General features: G+C 40.6%; 1 protein-coding gene across 1 annotated transcript in view; it reads right to left on the bottom strand.

The window, feature by feature from the left end:
• The window catches only part of GABRB3 (gamma-aminobutyric acid type A receptor subunit beta3), a 116,958-nt gene extending 99,377 nt beyond the window's left edge, over nucleotides 1–17,581 (bottom strand). Inside the window, exons 1-3 of the mRNA XM_066313581.1 lie at nucleotides 17,405–17,581; nucleotides 17,150–17,241; nucleotides 16,935–17,002 (exon numbers count right to left, since the gene is read on the bottom strand). Of these exons, the coding sequence (XP_066169678.1) occupies nucleotides 16,935–17,002; nucleotides 17,150–17,241; nucleotides 17,405–17,484 (240 nt within the window). The 5' untranslated portion in view covers nucleotides 17,485–17,581. The remainder of the gene's footprint in view (nucleotides 1–16,934; nucleotides 17,003–17,149; nucleotides 17,242–17,404) is intronic.
• Between the last annotated feature and the right edge of the window lie 9,970 nt (nucleotides 17,582–27,551).

Here is a 27,551-nt window from a genome sequence, read left to right as displayed (position 1 = left end):
ACTTCTACAAAGCAAACTCTCAGTATTTAATATGGACATTGGTCACCCAGCTACATTTCACAGATCTGCACCTACTGGGCTGAATAAACCAGCCTCTGTCACCAGAACGTGGACCAGAGCTCAGGAAGACAGGCTGTGTCACTTGTCAGATGAAATATCTAGGACACGTGTCCTCTCTGGTCTGTTGTCCCCCAGCACAGGACTGTTAACCCCCTTTAGATGGAACTTTGAGACCTATCAGTGAAAAGTGATTTCCAGTTATTTCAAGCACAGTTACATGATATTCTGGTAATCCATCCTCTTACAGACTGTGTTGTACCTTGGGTTAGTAAACTACCCATTCCTCACCCACATCTCACTTGTCAGACTCTTCACCAGAGCCAAGACACATTTGGGCAGAAACAGACTCTGGTCCTTGTGAGGTCCTCCTGCAAAGCACACAGGGAGCTCAGTGCCAAGAAGGCATTTTTTAATGGAAATCTTACAGATTGCTGCTAGGAATGGCAACGTCAGTTGGCTTCCTTTTCCACTGACTTGATTCCAAAATAGACAATTTCCCACTTTTGTTAACATAAAGCCTCCACAGTGATTCTACATGGCATTTAAAAAATCATCTGTTTTGGTCAGTATACATCAAACAAATTTTTATCCATGTCAACTTTATTGACTTTTTTTTCCTCATCTCTTATACATACTGAATATGAAATATTTCTTTGGAGTGCTATAGAGGAAAGTGGAAGCTAACTGTGTTTCACAGAAAGGCTCTAATGGTGCCAAGGATGAAAAGAACAAGGTGATGGCATCACACAACTGGCCATGGCACCCAACAGAGAAAACCTGCCACTGCAGCACCAGCTGCAGGTGGTCTGAGGATTGTTGAGTCTGGAGCCATGCACTTTATCCAGAAAAAATATTCTTTGGGAAGATCTAAATGGCAAACATCGCTGGAGCCTTTTGTCACGGAAAACTGTGGGGAATTTTTACCAGCTCTGAATTCCTGCTGGGAATTCACCTCCATTTAAAAGTTCAACATGTATGGTGTAGTGAGGATGCTTAATAAGGTTAAATGCAGTACAGACAGTACTTCCGGTACCACAAAAAAAAAAAAAAAAAAAAAAAAAAAAAAAAAAAAAAAAAAAAAAGCTGAATTTATTAGGCCTGCAGATCAGTAGATAAATTTCTCAAAGAGACTCTATAGCTATCTCTCTACTAGTGGATTAAACACAACTAGAATATTAAAAATGTACTCTGGCATGAGCATCTCAAGTCCTCACTATTAGACTACCTCACCCTCCAAAATGGGGTGTCCCTATGATAGCTGGGTGTCAGAAGCAACTGTGGCACTTGCAGAATCCTGAGCAGTGCCTGAAAAGCCTGGAAAGAGAGTAACAGCTGGCAGGGGCCAAAACCACCTGTGAGTGCTCCAAGAATTTACTGGTAGGGTTGGCTGGATTTAAAGTATTCAGGAATGTTTTCCAAAATCTGTTGTGAAGTAACCTAATGGCAGCAATGCCTGTACATGATCCCCCACCACCTTTTTTCTGGAAGTTAAGAGTCATGGTGGGACAGCAGAAGAAACACAGACACACACAAACATAAAAGCAAGCCAAGGAAATTCAGTTCTTGGGGATATTTCTTCATGGTCCAGCAGTAACTGTTGAACTGTAGAGTCTTTAACACTTTCTTTAGGATGTATGGTAACTCTAAATGACACCAACTGTCTGAGGATTATTGAATGATTAATTTATTTTTTTTTTTTGCCTCACCTTTTATCATGCAAAATACTCTGGTTTGTTTATTCCCATGAAGGGAAAACAAAGAGAAAAAAATTCTGTTGGACCTATTGGTTGATACAACAAAACTTTTTATTCAGTTTCTGTATTTTTCACTGGGAGTTTAGCTTGAAAAGAATTAAGAAAACATTTTGATCGCCATCAAATAGAACAGAACAGTTGAAGGAAAAAATGGGAAAAGTTGTCTCAAAATACCTTATTTTTCCTCTGATCTCAAACTAGCCAGGCTGAGCCAGCTCTCAGCATGAACTGCAGCACAGTAAGGACTACAGAAATAAGACGAGTCCTGTAAGTGTCAAACAGAGCCCGTTGCACACAAATTCTGTTTTCTGCTCAGCCTGACAAGCTCCTTTCTGTACCTCATCAAGACAGAAAGAGAGTATTAGCTCCAGGGAGGTATTTTCAACAGCATGCCCAAAGAGAATACTCAGTTTCTTATTTAGTCTCTTGTATTGAGACAACATCCAGCATCTAGACCCCAGAATAGGATCTGGCTATGTCCTAGACCTCTACATTAAAAAATCCACTTCTCATACATAACATTTATAGAACAACACTAGGCAATTTATCAGCAGGAATCCCAACTGCCATTATTGTCATCGGCCACTAAAGAGAACCCTCTATTAACAACAACAAAGATAAGCTGGAGAGTAATTAATGCAAAAGGGCAGGTTGTAGAAACACATCATCATTTGAGAGCTCCAGCCAATATTCTTGCAAACCTGAGGAGTGATTACTGTTCACATCTGTATGAAGGTATTGAACTGAACACCAGCCCCGGTTCTGGTACATATTTTGATGCGTTAAAAACAAATCAAAAGAAGAGTAGGCAGAATGAGACATAAATTTGTACATATCAAAGGATGACCAACACAGGTAATATCTGAAAAAAAAAATTCAAAGAAATGAAGATTTGAAGAGTTTTTGGAGTTCAGTTTTGTAATTACACACAATTCTGTTGCTGGTTTTAGCACACACTCCAAGCTCACAATGCTGGAGTCCTAGTTTTTCAGAGAATATACACTGAATTGAAAACATGGCCATTTCTTGCCCTTCAAAGCACCTAAAAATTCAGGTGATGATACCAAACTACTTAAAAATTCCCCTCTTGGTGTGAAGATCTGCAAGTCTGTAGCTTCAGTGCCATTCTACAATGACACAATGGGATAACTGATGGTCAGGATATCAGCATTAGCACTGGATTGATTTGCTTCTGCCATTCTGTATGACAGACAACAGAAGATGGGCCAAAACCTCTTCTCTTTGACCACTGGAATTGCATCACTGCATGTAACAGCCAAATCTGACACAGTATTCACCCTGGAAAGGAAAAGACAATGTGTTCCTCAGAAGTCTGATATGACATAATATGCTAAACTAGTCTCCTCTGGGCTTTTTTCAGTCCATCAATAAAATGTCTTGAAGGATTACTGAATACATGATTTTGATAGCATGGAGACTGCAGCTCCTTCTGAGTGCCTGCCTCTTTACCGATGAGTTTTGTGAAAAACAATCAACATACCCTGTCCCTGCTGAGAGATGATAACCAAATAAAATCAAACTTTCACTCTACTGCGATCATATGGTAATCTCAAAATTGAACAATTCCCTCCTGCCTTCCTTCCTTGCATTCTCTAACACCATTAGAAACAGTCACAGTTACAGTATGGCTCAATGCAGCAAAAGCACAGGTAGGAGTATACTGGAAAATTTATTTTTGCAAAGGTCTGGTACCACAAGCTTTTAAAAATATAACCCTTCTTTTATTTCTTCATTCAGCACAAACGTCTGCTATTCAAGTCAAAATAAATAAACAAGTAAGACATCATGTAATGATATCATTAAAAATAAGCACTTTCTGCTTTCAAAGAAATTAGCATGCCATTAAAAAAAAAAAAAAACACTGACAGCTCTGCCACACCAGCAGAAAAGGCACCATGGCAAAGGACTTGAGGCTGACCATTAAGCACTGAGGCCAAGGCCCTGGCTGTAGGCAAGGGTATCTTGAAGAATATGAAACAGCCTAACGGGCAGGGGGTTGGTTATGCTGCACGAATTGATGAAAAATATCACACTTCTGACAACAAAAGATGACAGGAGTATAATAGACATAAAGACTTGGCAAGGGACAACAGGGAGAATAAGATGGAAATACACTAGTGGTCACAGTAAGAGCTAGGACAAAATCTAGTTGCAGTGATAGATGACCACAATTCAATGACAGATTGAAAAGTAACCCTGACACTTTCATCCTTTGATTGCCTTCATCAACATTACATCTAGTCAATTCTTCATACCCATTATTTCCATGTATCTGAAGATTTATCACTCATTTTTGAAAGGTAGTGTTTAATTTTGTGCCCTCTAGAAGCAATTAACTAAATCCATCTTCTGAATCTTCAGCATTGTTACTGCATTATTGCCATGTTTTAATCAAATCCTTCCAAAGTGATCTGCCATTAAGTATAGATTCATCATAACATTTTATTTCAGGTTTGCTTTTATTTTATGATCATGAAGGGCATCACAATAACATAAATATATAAGGAGACATAAGGTTCAAACAATGCCACACACATTAGGGTACAGATGATACAAATTCAATATTGCTCTGTTAAAAACAAACAGCATATAGAGATGCAAAGAATTTTAGAACTGATTTATTAGTATATTTTGCAGTATCAAGCTCAGGAGGGCTAGCTAATTGTGTGCCAGAGAGTAGCAAGCTATGTTTGTATTTAGCTTCATTCAGCACTGTTTTCAGGAAGGGGGATGGATCTGGTTTTCCTCACAACAGATTTTTTTTTTTTTTTTTTTCTGGTTGTTTGGGCATTTTTGGGTTTGGGTTTTTTTTGGTTTTTTTTTTTTTTTTTTTTTGTAGGCTACTTATCTTTGGGAAAGGACTATAAAAAAATGATAAGAAAAATTCAGCATCCTTCTTTCCAGCACAAAAGATGTGAATCATCAAGAGTCAAGAGGGGTAAGAAAGGAAAATTGCAAAAGATTCATACAGGAGTCTCATGAGATTTGGTCACTTGCTCAAGCTATTAACAAAAATCATTCAGGGACTTTTAGGGAAAAGTAGAAGTAAATTACTGTGACTTCTGTCTTAAAGACAGCTGCTCAGTGAGCACCAGCAGACAAATTAAAGGATATACTTGCATCTCAGTAGAGTAATTCTTTTTTTCATTTAAACCACCTTGCTCATATAGAAACCTTTGTGCCAGCAGGTTACTAAATGACACTACACGTGTGTGCCTAAGTTACTTACAGGAATATAATGCAAGATTGTAAATGAGATCCTTAATATGTGACCAATGAAAGAAAAGCGTAACACCACAAGTGCTAGGGCTAAATGACTCCTTGAGGAAGGCTACACAAAAGTGATCTTTGGAGGTTAGAAGCTTTGCTATGAAATCATAGAATACCAGCTTAGAAGGTATCCCATCTTCCAGATCATTCATGATGATATTAAACAGATACTTATAAAACCAATAAAGAATATTATACTAATGGATAACAAGATTACATTATGTAAACTTCCGGCTTCCCTTTCCAAATTACAGAACCAGTGTCCAATTCAAAAGGCACCCAACGCCACATAAATGGGTATGCCGGGAAAGACACAGTATCAGCCTTGATGCAGTCAGGTTAATAATATATGAGCATGTGACTAAAGTGGGTCTGCTGGAAAGATAAGCTGATCAACTACCTTAAATGCATCTGCTAATTCACTGCCCATCTTTTTATTCCTCTTTTTTTTTTTTTTTTTCTCTGTCCATTTAAGGGGGATGGTTTATAAAAAGAATTGCAGGCAGATAATCAGCATTTTTAAAATAGCTAAGATATTCCCCAGCTGGCTCAACCATTTTCCTGAAAAAAAAAAAAAAAAAAAAAAAAAAAGAAAAAAAAAAAGAAAAAAAAAGATGAAATGCCAAAGGAGACACCATTTTTGATTAAAAGGAAATGTGATTATTGCCTCCTTAAAATTGATTTCCCTTAATCACCTCCCGTTCATCACACAAACACACACGTGTACTGCTAACTACTTCTCTACATATTCCATAAGCCCTTATTGCCCAAGGACAACTTGCTTTCTCTGTCACACAAGGTAAAGGAGAAATCCAGTCCACCTCATCGACACAATTAACTTGCACCTACATTTTAGGGACCTAACAAAGGCTGCTTATGTGACTCTTTCTTTAGTTTGTTTCCACAAATTAACTACTCTGGAAATCCTTCACCTATGGGCCCTTATCTAGCTAAACTGAAAGGAACATCTCCTCTGAATTTAAGTGCATGCAAACTGCCCAATGTAGCTGTCTTGTGTTCCACCTCAAGCTCTTTCTTCTCTTCACTGGTGGCTGTCACTCACCTACCACAGTTTTCTGCTCAGTCATGCAGGTCAACACACAGCACTTGAACTGTGTCGAGCTGCTGTCAAGGGGCATGAAGCCAAGCAAGACCAAGAGACAGAGTTCAATCCTCATAAAAAAAATTTGCAAAAAAGCAGTTTCCCAACATGCAGGGAATATCTGTCTGTCTATTTTCTTAAAGAGAAAAAAAAAAGGTCTGACAGCTGGGTAGAGTCAAGAGGTCATGCAGGTGGCATTCACTTCACCTACTGGCAGAAGGGTAACAGATGAGCATTTGGCTCAAGACACATTCGCTGTACAGAGAAGAGAAAGAAACAAGGCACAATGAATTATCTACAAGCTCATTGAGCTCTACAAGAAGTCGTCTTCTAATACAGATCTGCCAATCAGATCAGCTGTATCACCCTCTGGAGAGCCACAGCTCTCCCACTAGAAATGACGGCTACGTAACCTCACATGGATGTAATGAATTGCACTTTCTGGATAGATCTAACCTAACAAATGAAGTGACCCAAGGAGTTTTCTTGTCTGAAGGACAAGTGTTGTTGCACAGCTCAATTTGGTCTATCTAGATTAACTTATTTCACAGCACAACTAGCTGCATTCAAGCTGCCTGCTAGCAGTGGAGCGGGCATGTGCTAACCTCCAGAGAGTATCAAACCTGAGAAAATCCATGCCAGTGACTGATACACAAGTGCACACCTGAGCACAGGTGCTGTGCTCGAGCATGTTAGTCTTGACATTCTACAGATTATCAGGTGCACAACAACTCTTGAATTTAGCAGTGCCGTAGTTTGTGGCTTCAAACCAAAACTAAGGGTCATATATACTGTTCTGGAAGTCCTGAAGACATCTTCCTACGTAAAGTTCCAGTTGGTATGGGAGACATTTTTGTTACCCAAACAGAAACCTATTGTACATAATTGGAAAATGCTTATAAAGTCCAAGTGAATAACCTAGGATTCCTATCTGAATTGCCTAGGAGGTCAGAAGCTAAACCAAATCACTGCTGATGCAGAGAAAAAAGATATGTCAAGGTGTTATATTATGAAAAAAAGGCTTAAATAATTATCTTATGTATCTTCAACAACTTGCAAGACTTAAGGCATTACCCAGCAATACTGAGAATTAAAATGCAATTTTGTATCATCTATTATTTTCAACCTCAAATTTTCAGTGCATTCTAAAAGGCACAGTAGTATAGGAAACCACCGGGGAAAATGGTCGTCGGAAAATACCAAGAAAAATGGTCATCTGTTTACAAAATAACATTTGATTAAGTAGGAAAATTAGTTTACATTTTAGCCTTCTAAATCTGGAGGATTAAATTTCTTACTCTTCCTGAATTATTTCCCCATGGAAAAATGTGACAGGGTTCTGATTCCCGGCACAGCCAAGTGCAGCTCCTGGAAGGCAAAGCCCTCAGCTTTTGATTGTGCTTTTGATTGTGCTCAGCCCAGTCCAAAAGCAGGAAGGACCCTGGCCAGCTGAGCTCATGTGCACCTGCACTGGATTACAACTTAGCATTTGACACTGCAGCTAAGCAATGAGCTCACATGCTAAAGCCATGATGGGGTAAGTAACAACCAGAATGGGAAACCTTAAAATATCCCTCATAGGAATAGGACAGAGTTATGGGAATTAAGCTCTTCCTTTCAAGTAACTTTAGGGTTAACAGGCCAGCCAAATAAGACAGTGAGGCTATCTTGTATCTCAATTCGAAGAACAAGGGATGATGTATTTTTTGTCACATGGATTTGAGCTTGCTTTCCTACATGAATTTTGATTCAGACAAAAATCTACATGGAAAAACCCTCTGCAGTTCAGGCTGTGCACAGAATTCACATACAGTACATTAACCTGCTGGCTAATACTAACTCCTCAGTCAAGTGAACCTCAGCTGTCTAATTATCTTCGAAAAAGCAGGTTAAGAATGAGCAACAGGTGGAACTCATTCCAACACTAACTAAAAAAAGCATCTATCCCAAGTCAGTCAACTACTTTCATTGTCTTCTCCATCCCATTCCCTATTAGTACCTCCAGATAGGAACTTCAGGAGGGCCAATCATTCTTGTCTTAAACAGACGTTTTAGGACAAAAAATATTCTCTTACAGAAGTGCTTCTCTCTGATGATCAGCTCTGGCTGGATGCTGGTCATACACCAGATAACCTACTTAAAGCTTGTGAGACAAGTCTTATTCAGAGACATAGCTCCCACTGGTACAACCACTCTATACAGAGCTCCGTGTTGACATAACTTCACAGCATCCTGAAATTCTCCTAGCTGCACCAGAGGTACCTCTGGCATGTCTGCAGAGTGCTGTATTGTGCCAGGGAGACATACCCATGAACTAATGAAAATTCAACATTCATATTAGTATTAAGAAAAAAGTCATTAACTGCTACTGAACTGCCAATTACCCAGTGTAACTGCAGACCTCCCAGCACAGCTGTTTTATCTTCCCTCTCTGCTGTGTGCAATATTACATTCATATTGCAGATTACATTATCACGGCGACCTGTAACCAGCTCCTTACTGCTGAGAGAACAAATTATTTTGCCAAAATTATTGGTTCAAATCCCTAATAGTGAAAAATGAATTAGACATGCCCAGACTTGGGGATTTTTTTCCTTGCAATATCTGTAGTTATGAGGAACTATGACATTCAATTACAAATACGAGATAAACTGACGCTTTGAAATTATTCTTGTTCCAGCTGTTTTTTATGACTCCATGTCACAGGGGAGAAAAAAAGAAAGTTTGTCCTGAATAAGCTAAAACCCCTAATGGTAGCTAAATATTACTCAATCTCTTCCATGGAAAGTTTTTATTATCCTTCAGTATTGATGGATTGCACTCGATACTACCCAAGTTTAAATTGTTTATATAATCGTATCTTTATTAAAAGGAAAATTGTGGTGAGAAGTGAATTGTTATGAAATCATCCCAATGCTCTGGTGACACCTAAACAAAAGGTACCCTCCTCAAGTTACAAATTACTGGAGATTGTAGAAGTAATCTAGAGTAACACATGTTTCTTGGTTTCCTCCCAAGCATCCACCACTAGCAAGTAGCAGAGTCAGGACATTTGGCTCTTTGGACCATTGTGGCAGATGTGTCATGGAAGTTTCTATGTCTGTCTGCTGTCTTCTGCCAAGCATGATATTGCCTCCCATGCCTTTATCAAATTGTTAAGCTTTCTGTATCACTACAGACATTAAATTATCTGAACAAAATTTCAGTGCACTAATAAAGATCTTCATATAGATATCCCTCTTCCCTTTATCTCTTTTTCTTTCTGTCTTCAAGGGAGTGAAAAAAAATTGCTAGGCATAGAGTAGGTAAAAATTCATAAAGTTTCCGGCAATTTTCCGCTCCTGTTAGCTTAAATTAGTGCACTTTTCATTACCTGGCTATGATAAGTCTTTCAGCAGCAGTAAAAATACATAATGATTACATGCACTGAAGTCCTGACCTTGTAACCTTTTTCAGTGACTGCTATGTGTATTTCAAAGAACATGTGACACCTGGTGCAACTGATGCAAAGGTACCAAGAACATAATAAAGATTTATATACAATGTCAGTGACTAATGATATCTCAGCTGGCAAGTCATATACTTATGACACCGGCATTTATTACAAAGGTCCTATGGGAAACTTCTCATCCTCTGAGACATCAGCATGATACCAACAGGAGCATCTGAAAGCTCACCAAGACACACCTGTGAGCACTGACAGAAATAATAATTTAATCAGAGCAGAGATTCACAGAAATAGAGTGCTGGAGAACACTTCGAAGCATCAGCTACCCCGGCCTCTCAAAAGGCAAGAACAACACCACTGGAAAAGGTATTTATCTAATCCCTTCTTGAAAACCTGAAAAAAAGGCGATGCTACAGAAAATGTAGCTAGATGAAAACCAATTTGAAATCAATTCCCTAATTTTCTTAATTTCTTCAGGTCTTAATTCAGTTGGTTCTAAAGAGCAACTGATCATCATTCTCTCACTGCCCACACCCTACATATTGGGAACCTTTATTTCTTCTCCCCATCCTAGTTTTCAGTGTTAAACAAACCCATTTACTTCAATGTCACTGCATATGCCCTGTTTTGTAATTATTTTAATTACACCTCCTGTTTCTTTCCATCTCCCTGAAAGCCAGTGGGGAAACACTGGACACAGCATTCTTGCTCAGGCTTAACTAATGACAAAGCAAACCCTGTGTCTTGTGAATGACAGTTCTACTTATAAACCCCAAGGTAAGATGTGTCTTTTTTCAATTATACTGCACCTGTGACTTTTTCACTTGCTTTAGATTCTGGTCCAGTAAGACCTTTTTTTAGTGTCTACTGCTTAGCCAAATCTTTATCATTTTAAATAATGGATTCATTGTTCCTTACATAATGCAGCACTTCATTCTTGCTCTTCATTTCGGCTATTCCTCTAGTTTGTAAACATAGTTTTGAAACCCTTTTTTGTCCATCGAATACTTGCAATTTTTCCAGATTGATGTCATCACAGATCATATCTATTTCATCATCCAAGTCTGGATGATTCAATGCTGGCACCTGGAGTTGGCTTTTAAATAGTCTATTGGCACCTCCCAGCAACATTAGCTACCTCCCAGTCTCTGCATACGCAAGTATCCCTTCCCCTTCAGCATAGCACCTTTCCACTGCAGATAAGCAGAAGCCTGTCGTCAATTCTCCTGAACAAACAGGAGTCATTTCCCTATCCCACTGCCTGCTACAAGCACTTCTTTCTCTCTCTCTGTCAGAAAGAACCGCGAAACATGACAGAGATGGAGAGAGAGAGAGGCTGGGGGAGTTCATGGGTACTATCCTGAGGAACAAAAATGGATGGGGACGAGGCAGAGGATGGATGATCTTGTGGCCAGCGGGTAACTAGAGAGCAGGTAACCTGCAAGATAAGACTATCCTCCAGGATCACTGCCTGTTGCTGTGCCCTCTTGTAGTGGATGGATGCTGGCTGATCACCAGCACGGTGAGGGCACTCTTCGCAGGGTTCTGCTGGTCTCAGGAGATGCCTCCTCGCTTGGGCACTACTTCTTTCTTCTTCCTATTTTCCTCCCTATACACATACACCTATGTATGTATATATGTATGTATGTATCAAATATATACACACATATATGCAAAACTATGCATGTGGTCCTTCTGCCATAGTATGATCTCCCTAAATACATTAAATTATGAAATCTATAAAAGCTAAATCAGATTATAAAGTTGCATATTCTACTTTATACTCCTGTGATTTGTGAACTAGTAATAAGCACTGAACACATGAATCTTCTTCTTGCTAGAAAACTTGTTTTTGCAATATGATTGTGTAACCATTGTATCAGAACAGGTCCTTTAATTTCTCCATCTGAATATTCAAAGCAAAGTATGCCAAAACTTGGTCATGATTTCCTGCAAGAGGTAAGATTCTGTCTGCAAAATATTTAGGAAATACGTGTTTATGGAAGGAAATATGTGCTACATTTATGGTAGGAAACACAGGTTACATTTCACTGTGTGTACTCAAAAATTAACCAAGTTGCCTTGGCTCTCTTCATAGCCATTCAGGAAACAAAGACACCTCCTAGAAATATTAATCCTTCCATTTTAAAAATAACAACCACACAGACATCTAAGATACGTGTTGCAAATTACTGCCTGTCTCCTTCCTCTGATTCCATAGGCTTTGGCTGTACAGCTAAGGAACAATACACTTACCCAAGCAAAGGTGTCTGGTGCCATTTTGGATGCCTGGATTATGCAGGACTTCTGCATAGGGCTGGCAGGTACAGCAAAGGATCTATGCAGGTTCACTTAAGTTCTAGAGAGATACCTGGAGTCCAAACAAAATACCTTGAGGCACCAAAAATATCTAAGAAGCAACTATCACACGGCCTTTTTTATTTTAAGCTCTTTTGCATCACCTGTATTGACAAGAACAAGACTCAGCTGTTTAAATTTCAGGAGCTGGTGGTGTGTCTAAGGCCTGGGCAGAGTGACATGACTGGAAATGGGAGGGCAAGTATGATACTGTGAAACCAAAATAACAGTAGACACCTTTGCCCAAGCATCCACATTCTGTTCTACATCTCCATTAACTCCACTTAAACTGCAGAGTTTAGCAATCCAGCTCTCACTTAGACATCTAATGCTTTAAATCTCAATTTACATAAACAGAATCCGCCACAGTTTTTAGCATCTAAAGTAAGATGTGACAGATTTCATTAACAGAAGCATTATGTTCTGCACCCTCAGTACTTCAGGTGAAGTATGAATTAATTCGCCTAAAAATAATTATTAGTGTATCCCTGTCAAGGAAAATAGACACTATTTAGTCTCAATGAGTAGTAACTTCAGTCAACCTTAGGCCAGCAACTAAAACAGTTTGTCAGAAACATGTTAAAATTGCTTTGAAAATCAGCAGGCACCCAATGAAGTCTATACACATACTTGCAGTTTTATAAAGGCACACGCATAAAAATAAAAATTACAGTGTTAGCATAGAAGAGATTACATCTTTTTTAGAGTGACAACATAGAATAGATGACATCTTTTTCAGAAACAACAACTCATCTGTTTTAAGGTCTGACTTTATGTCAAACTAATTTTCTGACTACAGTACTTTCAAAACAGCAGGACAACTATATAGCAAATGATGCCTCCTGGGTTTTGCTGGCTTAATTTTATCAAAATTAGAGCCTTTGAAAAACCCTAGATGGACAAGTCCTCTCTATAAAAAAGACTATGCAGACAGCACTTCTGAGAGCAGTAGCATGTTTCCTGGTCTCTGCAAAATATTATCTCTGAGAAGAAAGGTTCATTTTTTCACTAATCCACTTGTTTTTCTCCATCCACTTTATATCATTACTTCCCATAAACTATGGAACACATTCTAAAATTATAGTAAAATGAAAGCACAGTACTTTAGTCTTCCAGCTATAATAACTTTAAAAAGGGGGTTATTGCGAGATTCAACACATTGATTATTTAACTTCCTAAGATACAGAAGTGTTTGGGTGCTTGAAAATTGAATGCCTGGAACTAATGCATTTGATTCACAGACCAAACACTGAAGAAGAATCAGACTGTTAAAAAAATTGCTAATTGTGAACACTGATTGGAAATAGGCTGACAGACTAGTAAAAGCACATGAACTATTTCTTTTTCAATGCATGTCATGTGAGCAAAACACCTAAAAACAGAGCAAGAACAAAATACAATCAACCTGAATCATAAAAAATTATAAAACTAACAGCTAAATTATTGAAATCTGACAATAGTTATCTTCCTTACTCTTCATTTGTAAGATGACTTACAGCATATTCTCAATATTACCTCTGTTGTTATTACTGATCGGTATTTTGATTGGTGATTTATATTTCTGTACAATTTATAGTGGTTTTAAATGCAATTAGTGGTGGTAGGCACAAAAATAGGTAGGTGCTTAAGTGTCCAGTTACACATAGCATTTTTGAAACAGGCAAATAATTATGGGAAAGCATGTACAGGTTAAACAGGGGAGTACTGACAAATAGATATAGACATACGTACAGGTAATTAACAATTGTGTTAACAATTAATAACAATTATGTTAATAATAGATTGCAACCCTTCCCTGAGCAATGCACTTCTTACATGCAACTTCACTAATTCCCCTTGCTACCATATATATGTAACTGGAAGTGTAAATATCAAATAATGTAATTTTTATATCATATATGTTTACAGTTTCAATGAAGCTACTTAATATTTTCAAGATGATGTGAACAGGAACTGCTTATTTACAACTTTTCAGTAAAAGAAGTTGATGGTCTGCAATCCTGATACTTGCATCTGTCCTCCCGATCCAGCTTAGCATTTCAGCATCAAAAATAAAGAAAATTGTTAATTGTTTCACGTAATCCAAGGAAGATGTATATGGCTATCAGTAAGTCTATTCTAAAAAATATCTACATGTACTCTGGATGTATAAGGCAAAGGACTCTTACTGATTTTCAACAGAAAGACTAAAGCCACACAAATAATTTTTTTAAATGGTGGAAAGCTTAATAAATAGCTAGTAAATAAAGATTCATAGAGGAATATATTATATATAAACCTACAGTTTGATTATGAATATAAAAGAGCATGATACAAGCTGTAATTCTTGTTACAAAGAACTGTCATCATGTCACTGAAAGCTAGATTACAGGCTGCCTAGAAAGTAGTATAATAAAACTTTCTGTAATAACATTTTATTTATGTCCATAAAATTGAAGAATGGTATATCTCTGGTTATTCATCTTTAATACAGAGATGAATTTTAACAAGCTAATTTGTAACAGGTTACACCAATTTCTAGATTTAAATCAAAGGAATTCATGTCCACACTATCACAGTTTACACAGAGAAATTCTTATAACACATTTCAATACACATCGACATTTCAATAGTTGATGAGGCTAAAAAGGTCAACACTCACAATATCTGTTTGGAATTAAATGAAAGAATATGTCAAAGTTTAAAAGTTTAGTTGGCAACCAGCATGAAGGTCAACAGCTATGCCTCAGGTCTTCAAATTAACTGGGCCTTTTTTTTTTTTTCCCACCCAAATTACTACTTAGAATAAATACTTGAGTAATCTTGAAATGCTCCTTCTCTTTCTCCTTATTCACTGCTCATTAATATGTACTCAAGAATCCCTGCAGATCAGTACAAAGTTACTTAAAATATGCAGAAGTAACCAACTCGGGTAATACATGTGCTTAGTCAAATGTAACTTCTTTTCCAGGCAGGTGAGACAAGCTCAGCTGAAATTCTGGTTGCAGTAAGGTGTTCTAATTAGATGCCTTTCCTGCTCATTTTTCCTTAAGCAAACCAGTAAAGTTTTTATAATAAAAGTACTTTAGCAACTTTCTTCAGAAATGTATTATTTGTTTCTGTTGCAAGATCTCTATTGACGTTTTCCAGAGTTTGCATTGCTCCATGAGAGGGCACATAAAAAAACACTTCTCTGCAGCTGCTCTGGGACCTAATGGGTAAGAATGAGCACCAACTCCTGGGGCAGCTAAACTTAAGCACCTGGAACACTGATACACCTGGAACACTGAACACTGGGGACACAGTGGCCATGGTCTTGAGGAACTCCCGTATCACTGAGGATCTGGTTACCTAGCCTAGCATAAGAAGCAGTGTAATTACTTACTTTTCCTTATACCCCTGCTACAGTGAGTTGGACAAGTTATTTAAACCTAATAGGCTTTCCTGCAGCTCAGAAGAAAAAAAAAAAAAAAGAAAAAGCACAAAAAGTAGCATACATCTCCTCATTTTCTTTGCAATCTCAGTATGCCTTTCTCTGATATTTATTGCCTCCCTGGCACTTCCCATACACAGTGTTATATATTAATTTAATGAGTCATGTAATGCTTCCCTAGGACTGGAACATATCCAGAGGTGGGGAAGGTGGCAGTGGGGATAGTGAAGTCAGACTTTTCAAGTACTCTTCAGAGAGAAGCTTTCATTCAGCTCCCACTCTTTTTGACTTGAGAAGCAACCCTACAGGTACAGAAAAGCCTGTCAAATACATGAGGTGTCTCCACAGTTGCCTGAATCTGCATGAAACCAAAGACAAACTCTTGTAAGAACTATCTCTTTTTTTTCTCTCTCCTGAATGAGTGGAAAGGCTGGCAGTGGTGACACTTTTAACTGCAAACAGGTAACCGTATCTCTGTCAGAAACATTTTTTAGAAGATGAGAAGTAGAGCAAAAGTTTCAGAATTTCAGGTAGAGGGGGTGAAAGAAGTGGCAGGATTAATGAAAATACAGGGATCGCGTATCAAGCCAAGATACGCCAGCGTGTAACAATGCAACAGTGCACTGAAGGAGAGGTAGTGCAGTGTTAGCATCATGTGTACTATAAGAGAACTCAGCTTTCAAAAGTGTACATATTATTTTTAATGCCATAAATATAACTACAGCATTGCAGTGACTGGTCCTTTTACACGAGGTTTGCAAAAGGAAAAATACAAGGAAAAAAACTGAGATGCAGAGAGAAGGAGTAACTTGCTCAGGAACATGAAAAATCCACCTCAAATTTAGGATTAGGACAAGAAACTGAAATTGCAGCTTCTAACCTCGAATCATCAAGGTACACAGACGAGAGGACCAAAACCCAGAAAAGCGCTAAACTGTCCATCGGTGAACACGACAGCCCCGCACAGCATCACTTTCCGAGACAAGACTAGACTACTATTCCTCCCAAGTCCATTCACAACCGCGCCGGCTCTGGGTGCTCAACAAGCCTTAAAGCACTTGCACATGTCAGAGTTTACCCGCAGACAAGGTGGGCTGTTCGGGTTTTTTGCCCTGAACCGCGCAAGGAGCAGGGAGATGCCGCCAGCCGCGGCCCTCCATCACCGGCCCCGCATCCCGCGGGCTGCTGAGGCGGCAGGTGCCGGCGGCCCGGCGGAGCCCCGGCCAGCTCCGGCCGCCCGCGGGCGCAGGGGGAGGAGAAGGCGGCTGGGCGCAAAGCGGCGGCCCGGCACACTCGCGGAGACGGCCGCCGGCAGGGAGAGGGAAGGAAAAAGGGGGGAAGGAGGAAAGCGCGTCTCCAGGGAAATAAAGTTTTCAAGCGAAGAGGGCAGCGCTCGGAGCGCCGCGCAGCCCCGCCGCCGCCCGCCGAGACAGCAGCGGCTTCGTGAGAAAGGAGGGACGGGGAACGGGCGGCCGTGACCCGGGAGACAGCGGCTCGCCCGCTACTCACCATGTTGACTTCGGAAACCATGTCGATGCTGGCGATGTCGATGTTCATCCCCACGCAGACGGGCGGACCTGCGAGCAGACCAGAGCTTTCCTTTACCCGGCGGCGAGAGGTGCCGCGGCAGCGCGGGCGCGGCGGCCGGACCCGCCGTGCGGGAGCGGGGACAGCTGCGGGGGAGGGGGGATCGCCGGGCGACAAGCCCGGGCAGGGCGACTCACCTCCGAAATCCGGCCGGAGGCGGATGTCGTAGCCCTTCAACAATTTATCCACAGTTTCTTTCACGAAGGACATGTTGCCGGGATCGTTCACACTGTGGGGAGAAACAGACGGGGGTGTCGGGCGGGAGAGGCAGAAGCCGGGGTGCGGGGGGCCAGGGGCGACGCGGGAGCGGGGCGGGAGGGGGAGGGAGCGCATCAGCTTGTTCCCCTGGAGAAACGCATCCCGCGCCGCCGCCGGGGCACGCTGGCTCCTACCTCTGGGCGCAGCAGACCACGGCCACCAGGACGGGAGCAGAGAAGATCCCGAAGATCCTGCCTCCCCCAAAGCCCCACATCCCTCCGCTCCACGCTCCCTTCGCGCAGCAGCAGCAGCAGCCGCCGCCGCCGCGATCCGGCTGCCCCGGCTGCCGCTGAGGAAGAGGCGGAGGCGACAGTCCCCGTTCTCCCCCCCACCTCGCCCTCCCCCCCCCAAAAAAAAAATCCCCCACCCCCTGCCCCAGCACCACCACCCGGCCCGCGGGAGCCGCCCGCGCACCCGGCTGCGCTCGCCCCGCGGCCGGACGCCGCCGAGCCCCGGAGGAAGCTGCCCTCCGCCGGAGCCCGGCCAGCCGCCTCCCCTCCGCCCGCCCCGCCGCCTTCCCGCCAGCCGGGAGGGGAGGGGACGGAGGGAGGGCGCCGCCGTCCCTCCGGGCGGAGAGCCCGAGCTGGGGCGCCCGGGCAGCGGGGCTGGCGGGGCCGGGGCCGGCGGCGAGGGGCGGTGGCTCCCCGGGCACCGCCTCGGGGCACGCCCGACCTCTGCACGGCGGCGGCCCCGCCGGACCCGCCCGGAGGCGGCGATGGTCACCGGCCGGTCCGCCGCCGGCTCCATCTCCCCGGGGTAGGAGCGGGACTGCGGGGCCAGGGAGCCCGCAGGGTCCCCCCTGGAGCCGGGTGAGAGGTGCTGCCCGACGCCGTGACTGTCCGCCCCTGCCCCTCGGCCTGCCGCTCTGTTTGGGGGACCGTGCCCACCTGCCCTATGGCGCATCCTGGGAGAGATGCCCGGAGTGAGCCGCTGGGGCAGGAGAAGGAGCTGGCCTGGGAGCCTTCATTTGACCTGCGAGGGCCTAAAGCTGTTCTGCCACGTCCGGGGACGTGGTGTGCATGTACAGGTGCCGGGCCCGAGGCTCCCTTCAGCCGTGCCTGCCGAGGGTGCCAACTGCACTGACCGAGATGGACATACTCTGCCAGGCAGAAGCTCTGCTGGGTTCAAAACGTGTGTAGCCAGGCTTGTCATACAGGGCAGTAATGAAGGGAAATGGCACTGGTACCAGAGATGTAGGCTGAGAGTGCTCTCAAGTTTGTATAAAATATTGGCTGGGTGAAGATAGCACATTTTTAATCTTCTTCCATGTTAATTAGTCCTTTCAGCAGGACTTATTGGCATGGAAACAGAAGAATGTTGACTTAGGTATATTGGTTTTGGTTGCAGAGGCAGCTCCTCACTGCCAGAGCTCTTCACCATGCTCTGTGAATGTACAAACACGCCCTTGGCCAGCTTCTGATTCTGGTTACATTCTGGCAATCAGTGGCCACTGGTCCGTGACAAAGCACAACATTGCAGTAGCCAAGGGAGAAAAGCTTTGTCTTTATTCTGCACTTTTTCTCTTGGCACCTGTTTTTCCTTCCACGCATTCTCTTCCCTTAGAGAAACTGCTATGAAAAGGATGGGCACTGAGTAATGCCATGATGTTATGTTCAGGTGAGAAAACATGGATGGCTTTTCCTCTCTCCTCAATAAAATATTGAAAAGAAAGACAAGTGCAATCCATTGTCCTGATCTTGTTGCTGTTGCAGTTAGTAATAAAGATCCAAATAAAAGAAGGAACAGGCTCAGTTTTAAAAACAGTATTAAGCTCTACAAGCAATGCAGAAAATTTTAAGAGTAAGAGAAACTGAGTGTTGCCCAATCTTTGTGATTTCATGTTAATATTTGGATTTTTAATAGTGCCATAATTACTATGATTATAAAGTAAGTGAAAATCTTAGCTTTTATTTAAAAACCTTATTAGGCTTATGATGAAAGCTTGAGAATTGTGGCATGAAGCATACATGGCTCAAGAGCTAAAAAGTGAAAATTTTAAGTAACTATGTAAGTAATTTTAGGGCCCTGGGCCCTGATTTTTTTAAATGCTATAGATGGGCAGTATTGAAGGCCAGTTCTTTCAAAGACTTCAGGAGGGAGTGAATTTAGGGAAGGGTACTAATTAAATTCTGCCCCCCTAAATTCTGAAAGAAAGTATTAACACCAAAGAAAATATTTCTTTTGAAGAGTTTAACATGGTTTAAAAGCACATTTCAACACTAATAACTTCTCTTAAATAGATTGTCTGTTTTATAACAGAAATAAAAAAAGGTAGAGAGCACTGTATCTGATTAATGTGCTATCCTGATGCTTTGGAAACACATCTGAGGTAGGAATGAATCAACAGTGCTGTAGAGTCTGTCATATTTTATCACACTTCATTTAAGTATTTGTCTTCTTGATCTTACAGAGAAACCATTTACTTGGGAACAGCATAAAGATAATCTAGGCTGGAGCTGTTGGAACAAGAAAGTGTTTAGTGGGTTATGGAGCATTTGTTCCTTGGGGCTCTGGGTTCAATTAGGCTTAGCAGTAACCAAAAGATGTTAAGAACCACAAACAATCAATGAATTTCATGAAAGGTAAAAAACATCTTGACTTCTCTGTGACATGGAATTTCCAGTGAAAGTAGCACTGTGGGTTTTGTCTGCAGAAAAGGCTCATAACTAAGCTTCTGTGGCAGTGGAATAGGGGTGAGACCCAGCAAAGACTTCCACCAGGCACAGGAAATAGAAGCCCAGTGTAATGGTTTCACATTCGCCAAATTTAGTGTAGTGTTTTGAGTGTCTTTTCTGCTGTGAAATGGAATTTTCTGGGAAGCTATTTAATGTGGCCAATAAGGAAAAAATGGGCACAGAAATAGACTCCTTGTCCTGCCCCAGAACTCAACATCCTGACTTTGCTTCTGGAATTAGGCTCCGAAACACCTCCTTTCAAAAGGCAAGCAGGTTATTTCAAGGCATGGCTGGAAGGAATCTGGGCATTTCTATTCACTAAATCAAAACAAAGCATCCAGTAGAGTGTCCATCCAAGAGGACACCTGTAGAGTGTCCATCCAAGAAAATCCCAAGGAAGCCCAAACTCCAGGATCTCAGGGTAAACTTTTGGTTTTTGACATGTTCCACTTTTCAGCAAATGGTTAAATAGGGGAGAGGGAAGGAGTTAAGAGTTAAAATAATTCTGTGGCCTAGTGGTTTGGCTGTTGCCTAGGAAGTGCTGTTATTTCATAAATAATCCAACAATTCATGAATTAATTACTGGATAAAATAAATCAATTTTCAGTGGTATAATGAACAAACCCCAGTTCTCTCCTCCTTTTAGGTGCCTTCATCATTGTTCATTCTCACTCCTTGCTCTTTTTCCAATGTTACTGGGAACTATCCAGTAGAACTATCCCTGTAAAATATGAGACTTTGAACACTGTAGTTCAGGGACTAAAATTCATCACATTTTCTATAACCTTGGTGAATGTTCCAGCCTCTGGGCCACTGGACAGTTAAGATCTATGCTCCTGATCAAATTTTGTTCAATGAGGTAAGCACAGTATGCGTTCTTTACTTCTTCAGCATTGCCAATATTGTAAAGGCCACTTCAACAATGGATAATTCTAAACTGCAAAGGCAAGTGTTATGTGTGAAGAAGCAAAAAGACTGTCCTTGCTCCAATGCAAGTAAGTGTGGAAGAATACAACTGCCAAGCCTACACATGAAAGACGTCCTTGGGGGGAAGCTGGATTTTAATGGATTCATCAATTAAATCTGGGTTAGCAGGTAGAGGAGCTGGTCTCTAGAGCAAAACTCTTGTTGCTGAGGATCTGATATCCATGCCACATATGTTGTTTGGGGTTTGTTTGTTTTTTTACCCCATTATGAAAAGTGGCCAAATCTGGTCCACTAGACCAAGTGCTCATTAGCAGTTAGAGCAATGTGCTGCTGGGGTGCATTTTTCAACTTTGTTTGAAAGGAGTTGTGTTCATGTACTCTGAGATTGCTCTGAGATGTGAAACAAAGCACAGTAAGTGGGAATGATCTAGTGATTCACTTTGCAAGCACAATCCTGGTCTGCAGTAAAATGCTATGTAGATGCATCCATCATCTCATATCAGAAGGAGCTGGAACAGAGCACACTCAGCCCTTACCAAAGGACAGAAATGGTTGAAGGCAGTGGGGTTGGAATGAGAAGCGACTCAAAATTTTGGAACAAATTCCAGTTTCCTTCATCAGTCAGTACTAATGGAGATACAGCAGAGGAGGCAATGACAGGAAAGCTAGAGAAGAGGTCTGCTCACAACTGATGCATTTGCAGCACTACCACTATCAGTCACCAGATGTAGGAGAAAGCCTGGCTTGGGAATCAGGGAAGAGATGTTTGATCACACCATGCAATGCATCACTGAACACCTGTGCTGGAAAGTGGTACTGTGGGTTTACCTGACAAAATGAACTTAACATCACTTACAGACTGAGGTCAAAATCACTTATCAAATGTTTTCTTTTTCATTTTCCTTTCTGGCTTGTCTGTCATTTAACTGATTTTGACAAAGATCCAGTCTTATCCTGAAGCAAACTGCAATCACAAAGGATTTGGAGATACAAAAGAGAGAGAGACTGAAACTAAAAGAAAGTGGGAAGAATTGCTGTTATGGCTGAATTGTTGTCTTCTGAGGAATATGGGACATTAATCTTACTAGGCTGAGACCCATGCTGCTGCTTACCTACTCTGCCTTGGAGCAATTTCAATAGCCTGCTGGTTTAACATGCTGAAAAGTTGTAATTAATAAAACTGGCTGGGAAAAAATACACAAGAAAATTTTCAACTTTTGGTGTTTTTTTTGTTTTTGTCTGTTTGTTTGTTTTGCTAAACTTGACTTTTGTTTTCACTTGATGAAATCAAAAGTTGATCATTTTTTGCCAAAATACCATACAATAGAAAACTAGTATTTCCTTCAGAAAGCTCAGCTTTCTTATTTTCTGCCCTACAGTATCTGAGCAGATGCAGAGCTTTAGAGGGACAAGCAGATGATGGGAAGCATTAGGGCTTAGGGAATATTCTGCACTTTGGCAGTTTTTTACACTGTATTTTGCCTGTTCAGATAACAAACAGTGGTTATTGGACATACTATGTGAGGAGAACAAGATTATGTTTATTTACTATATATATTTATCAGAAATTGTGTGTAATATTAGCTGATGTTGGGTAATACTCAACAGTTCATTTAATTGACAGTAAGTTTATACTCATTGTCCCCATTTCTGTCAGACAGATTGAAAGCAGCATTGCATGAATCCATTTGCTTTGGTTGCATAATTTGCTGGTTTACATTTAATTATACAGAAATATTAATGGTGTTATGTCAACAGTTCTGATGTAGTGGAGATCTGAATGTTTCAGTGGGCCACATAAAGAATAAGTTATTAATCCATATGAGCAGTGGGGAAAATTTGCCTTTAATAAGAGGCTTGACCCAAATTGTCTAGAAGAGCTGTTTAAATTTCAGATGGGTATTTTTTTCTTCATATTCAAGAATACAGAACAAAAATTTGAATTATCTGAATGAATTTAAAAGAGTATTCCTGCAACATTCCATTCCTTATGCGGCAAAACCTCTGGATTATTAGCACAGTGAGTCAGACACGTCAAAATAAAAATCCATTGACACTTTGGCAGAGGAAGAAATAATCATGGCTCTTTATAACTCACATTTTTTCATCATAAAGATTAATGATTATGCACTGAAATAACACAAATACATTAGAGAAGCCTGTGGTGCATTAGAAATGCTATTCTTTTAAGTCTCTGTCCAGATGAAAACAGGGTCCTTTGAGAAAAACAGTCAAGTAACTTGAGTTACGACATTTTATATTTTTTCACTCTAACTGCAGTTGAGGAAGTTCTATTTTATAAGGACTTCTTTGTTACTTTTCTATTTGAGTGGATTCATCTAAATGCCTTTGTCAGGAGCACATTATTCTTAAGACAGTTTGCAGCAGTTGCCTTTTTTTCTCTAAGGCTATATCAGAAGGATATAGTCCATATATTTATGTTTTCATATTTATCAATACCTTTATGAATCCTATTTTTGATAATTATTGGTTATGCAATTATTTTACTAACAGCAGACAGAATTCCAATCCCAGCCTCCTTTTGCAGGAGATTATACAGAGTGAAGAAGACAAGCATGAGTTCTTTGAATTGCTTATATTTAATATTATGTATATTTAAAGGAAGATCAAGCCAGGATCCTAACTGATGCATCTTTATTAGGACTAGCTAAAACACCAGTATGTTGGTTCCTGGTGTTTTCATCCAAATGTCCCTTTGAATTTGAACAGAGGAAAAGAGTAAAGACAAGGAAAAAAACACCATGGGGAAGGCAGTGCAAACACTTCCACATAAAACAGGTTAAGCAATGAGAAGGAAGTGAAATGAAATTTTTTTCATTTTCTAGGCACAATTGTGGAAGTGAAAATCCAGGGTAGCAAAGAAAAAGTTATGGGTAGAATAAAGTGAAAATCTGGTGCATGTCTTGCTCTTATCCTTTGAGAAGGACACAAATCCTCTTTTGTTTAGCTGAGGAGTGCCCTTAACAGGAGCCAGTCCATGAAGGATGAGGAAAAAGGAAAGGCTTCAGAATGTGGAGGTATGTTTATAGAGGCTGCATCCACAGCCTTCCACTGCCAAGGCACAGCACTCTGCTGGTCTCTCTAAATGCATCCTCTTTTGCCAAGGCTGTGCCAGATAGCCCTTTGCTCTCATCCCCTAAACACTGCCATCAGAAGCAGACACAGTTAAGCTCATAATACACAGAATAGGATCGTGGGCCATATTCCATCTGTGAAACAACATGTAAATTAAGCTGGTTGTGTAACTGTATTTCTTTGTCATATGCAGTGTACACAGAGGGGGAAATCACTGTATTTAAAGGGAAATCATTATTAGGTATATATAGAATTGTGTGTGATGGGTTACAATATTTTTCATTTTGCCTTAAAGATTACTTTGTGGCTCAGGAAAAAAAATGTTAATAATAATCCTTAACATTTTGAAGGGTTTACATCCTATCACAGATAATAATCACATGTTTAAAGTACTTTTAGTAACTCACCTTGTGTCATAAATTGCATATAATTTTTTGTTTTCTTCAACTGCATTCCTAAAAAGAAAGAAAAAGAGCATATTAGTTGCATACCTTGTGTCCATTGCCAAAACCCCCCCTCGTTTATGGCTCTAAATGTTTTCAGACCATCATTGTAGAATCTAGAAATGGGGGAAAAAAACCCTCTAAATTGACTTGTTCAACCCCTCACATGACAAGATTGTAATAATCGTTTGGAAATTGCCTAAGTGGGTTTTTAATTATAGATCCATGACTCTGTTGCCAAGAAATGAAAAAAGAAAAAATAGTAACTGCTTTTGTGAAAAACACAATGGAAAGATATGCTTTTGATAGAGCTACATGAGTAATTTTAAGCAATGCTTTCCAGTTGATCCAAATGAACATTATCCAATTCAGTTATTTCATTTTTTAATAAATAAAACTAAAAAAAAATTACATTGAAGTCTAATGCACTGTATTCAATGTGAGTAAATAATTTAACTCTGATATTCTTCTAGGTATGATTAAACATTGAGATTTGTATAAAAAAAGACATATTGAAAATTCAAAGCTGGAGTCTATATTTTTGAGCTTTTTCAATTGAAATGCACGTGAATTTGCAGAATGCATTTTGCATTCTTTAACTAGAAAAAAGAGGGTTTTTTCCCTGAACTTATTTCATTGGACATGTGGGGGGAAAAAAAGTGCTCTTCTAAAATAGTGCTAGTGATTTGAGGGAGAGCAAGAAATGTTGTCTGAAATGTGTTGGCTTTGCTGGAATCAGCAATAAAATATAAGTTTTAGCTAAGTAGTTTCTGAGAAGGCGTGATGAATCTAAGAGGCTCTCCATAATAAGTATTGATTTGTATCTTACAATCTGATTTATGTCTCTGTGCATTACTTTACCTGTCTGCTTAGAGAAGTTAAAGAGAAGCAACTAAAAGCATGGGGTAAATGATCCCGAGTTTGGATGCATTAAGCTCCACTTACATGGGGAAGTTAGATACTGGGTTTGGTCCCTGTTCTGGAGCGGTTATGCCTTTTACATTAAATATGCACCAGCTCTAGGATATTAACAGCTGAGTTTTGTGAATGCTCAACTCTCTTGTGCATTGGGTAAGGAGATGGGGGGCCTCTCCCATGTCTTGGATCTCCCTGAAATCATCAGCTGTGGAAAACACAGCAGGTAGTGCTGGGCTGAGCTCAACTTGGCTGCCAACATCTGATCCATTTAAGGTACCCTGAGGTACCTGAGGCACAGCATGGAGTTGCCAGTTACCACACAGGACCTACATGACACCCACAATCTACTGGAGAGTTAGAGTTCCAGGGGGAACACCCTGGAGAATTCCAATGGCTCAGAATGCTTGTGTATGGGAACTGGGCTGAAACTCTCAGGTCAGATTCCACCCCAGAGAAGGATTCCCAGCTTTCTATACAAAGGCTACATTAACTGAGTTGACTAGATCTCTGTTGACATAATGGGAGCACCCAGGTCTTGTGCAGACACCTACGCCTAATCTTCAGATTAATCCTACTCCAGATTTCACAATATCTTATGTTATTTTGATTGTTCTAGCATCAAGATTCACAAACCACATTGCTCTGGATTTAAAAATCATAGTACTGTATGCCTGCAACCACACCTGAGCATGCTGTGTTGGGGTTTGATTGATATGCTGAACTACAAATTTGTTTATTCTCCACACTTCTTAGCTCTCTGTTCCTCCATGACCCCCATCAGGTAATTTCTTGAGCTTAACAAAGGAGAGAGAAGGGGAGAAATAGCAGAGAAGTAGCATCTGAAGCCTGAACACTGACCCAAATATGTCTCCTGATTATAGTTAGGGGTCTCATATTGGTACAGTCACATTGTCAGTGCTGAGACAAGAAGATGGCTGGGCTCCTTGTGACATGCACATCGCAACCTGTTGCAAGGTACTGGAACATCCACTGTGTTTGCAGTGAGTCAGGGAGCAAGCTCAGCCTTCATCTTCCTCTAGGACTATGCTCCCAAACACAGCCAGTGACACCTGGGAGACACAGCTCAAACTGTAACCATGACAAGTGGCATGGGACTTACAGCAAATCAGCTATGAGTGGAAGAGGGGACCACTTCTAAATGGAAATCTACAGTATAGATGGAATAAGTCACTACTTTACATCTTATCACCTAAGTAGATCCATACTCATGAGATAAAAAGAAATTTGAATACAATAGAGTTTTCTTTAATTAGCAGATTTTCAGATTAGCAGAACTGGGCAAAACATCATGTGTGGCTACTCTGTTTATAACTTTTGACATCCATCATCAAAAATGCCAATGGCAGGATAGAATTACCTTCCTTATTGGTAGAGAGAGGATAATAGCAAAAGGAGATCAGGAAAACTATCAGGCAAACGTAACAGGAAATAATCAAATTTAATCTTTTAAGTGTTGAAGTTTCACAATCAGCTTTTATTCAGACTGATAATGCACTCCACTTTTTCCTTCTCTTGCAAAAAATCGTAGACACATCTTAATGTTGAAATTCTCTTATTCAGCAGAATGGTAAAATCTCTGCATTGAAAAATGCCTTCTTGTGAATGAGGAGTAAATGGAGTTCAGGAGTCTCCTAGTGCAGCTCTGTCTGCCTGGCACCAGTAGAAGACATAGTTCTGAAAGTATTAAAAAAGTAATTCCCCCATCACAAAAGTGGCACATTAAAAGTACTTATATTAAAAGCACTTTGTTGTATATGAATGTCATTATATAATTGATTATTCCCATTAAAATGCTTTGCCTCCTTATCACAACTTTAATAAAAGAACAAAACTGCTTTGAATATTATGCATGCACTTGCCTAGAGCCACTATTAAGCAGAGAGGCTCTGTGTGCAGCCAGGCAGTTGTTGATGGTAAATCAAATGGAGGGCATATGGTTTCAGTATGACTGCTGGTAGAGCTTTTGTTGCTAGAAAGAGCTAATGTTTTGCATTTAGGATTATTAAAGTAACAGAAATAGTAGTTTATCTTTTCCCCTTTTTTTCCTCTCCAGCTCTCCAGAAGGCCCACTCAATATAATACAGAAAAACACTCTAGGAACAACCCATGCTGGAATGTTAGGACTTTCCTGAACTGCAGACTTAGAATGCTGCAGGTTTTTTTAAAGACCACAAAATTTCTGGATGATACCATGAGTCAGA

Source organism: Sylvia atricapilla, chromosome 2 (assembly GCF_009819655.1).
Source record: "Sylvia atricapilla isolate bSylAtr1 chromosome 2, bSylAtr1.pri, whole genome shotgun sequence".
NCBI lineage: Eukaryota > Metazoa > Chordata > Aves > Passeriformes > Sylviidae > Sylvia > Sylvia atricapilla.
The sequence above is the reverse complement of the archived record's forward strand: the minus strand, read 5'-3'. Positions and strand labels throughout refer to the sequence as shown.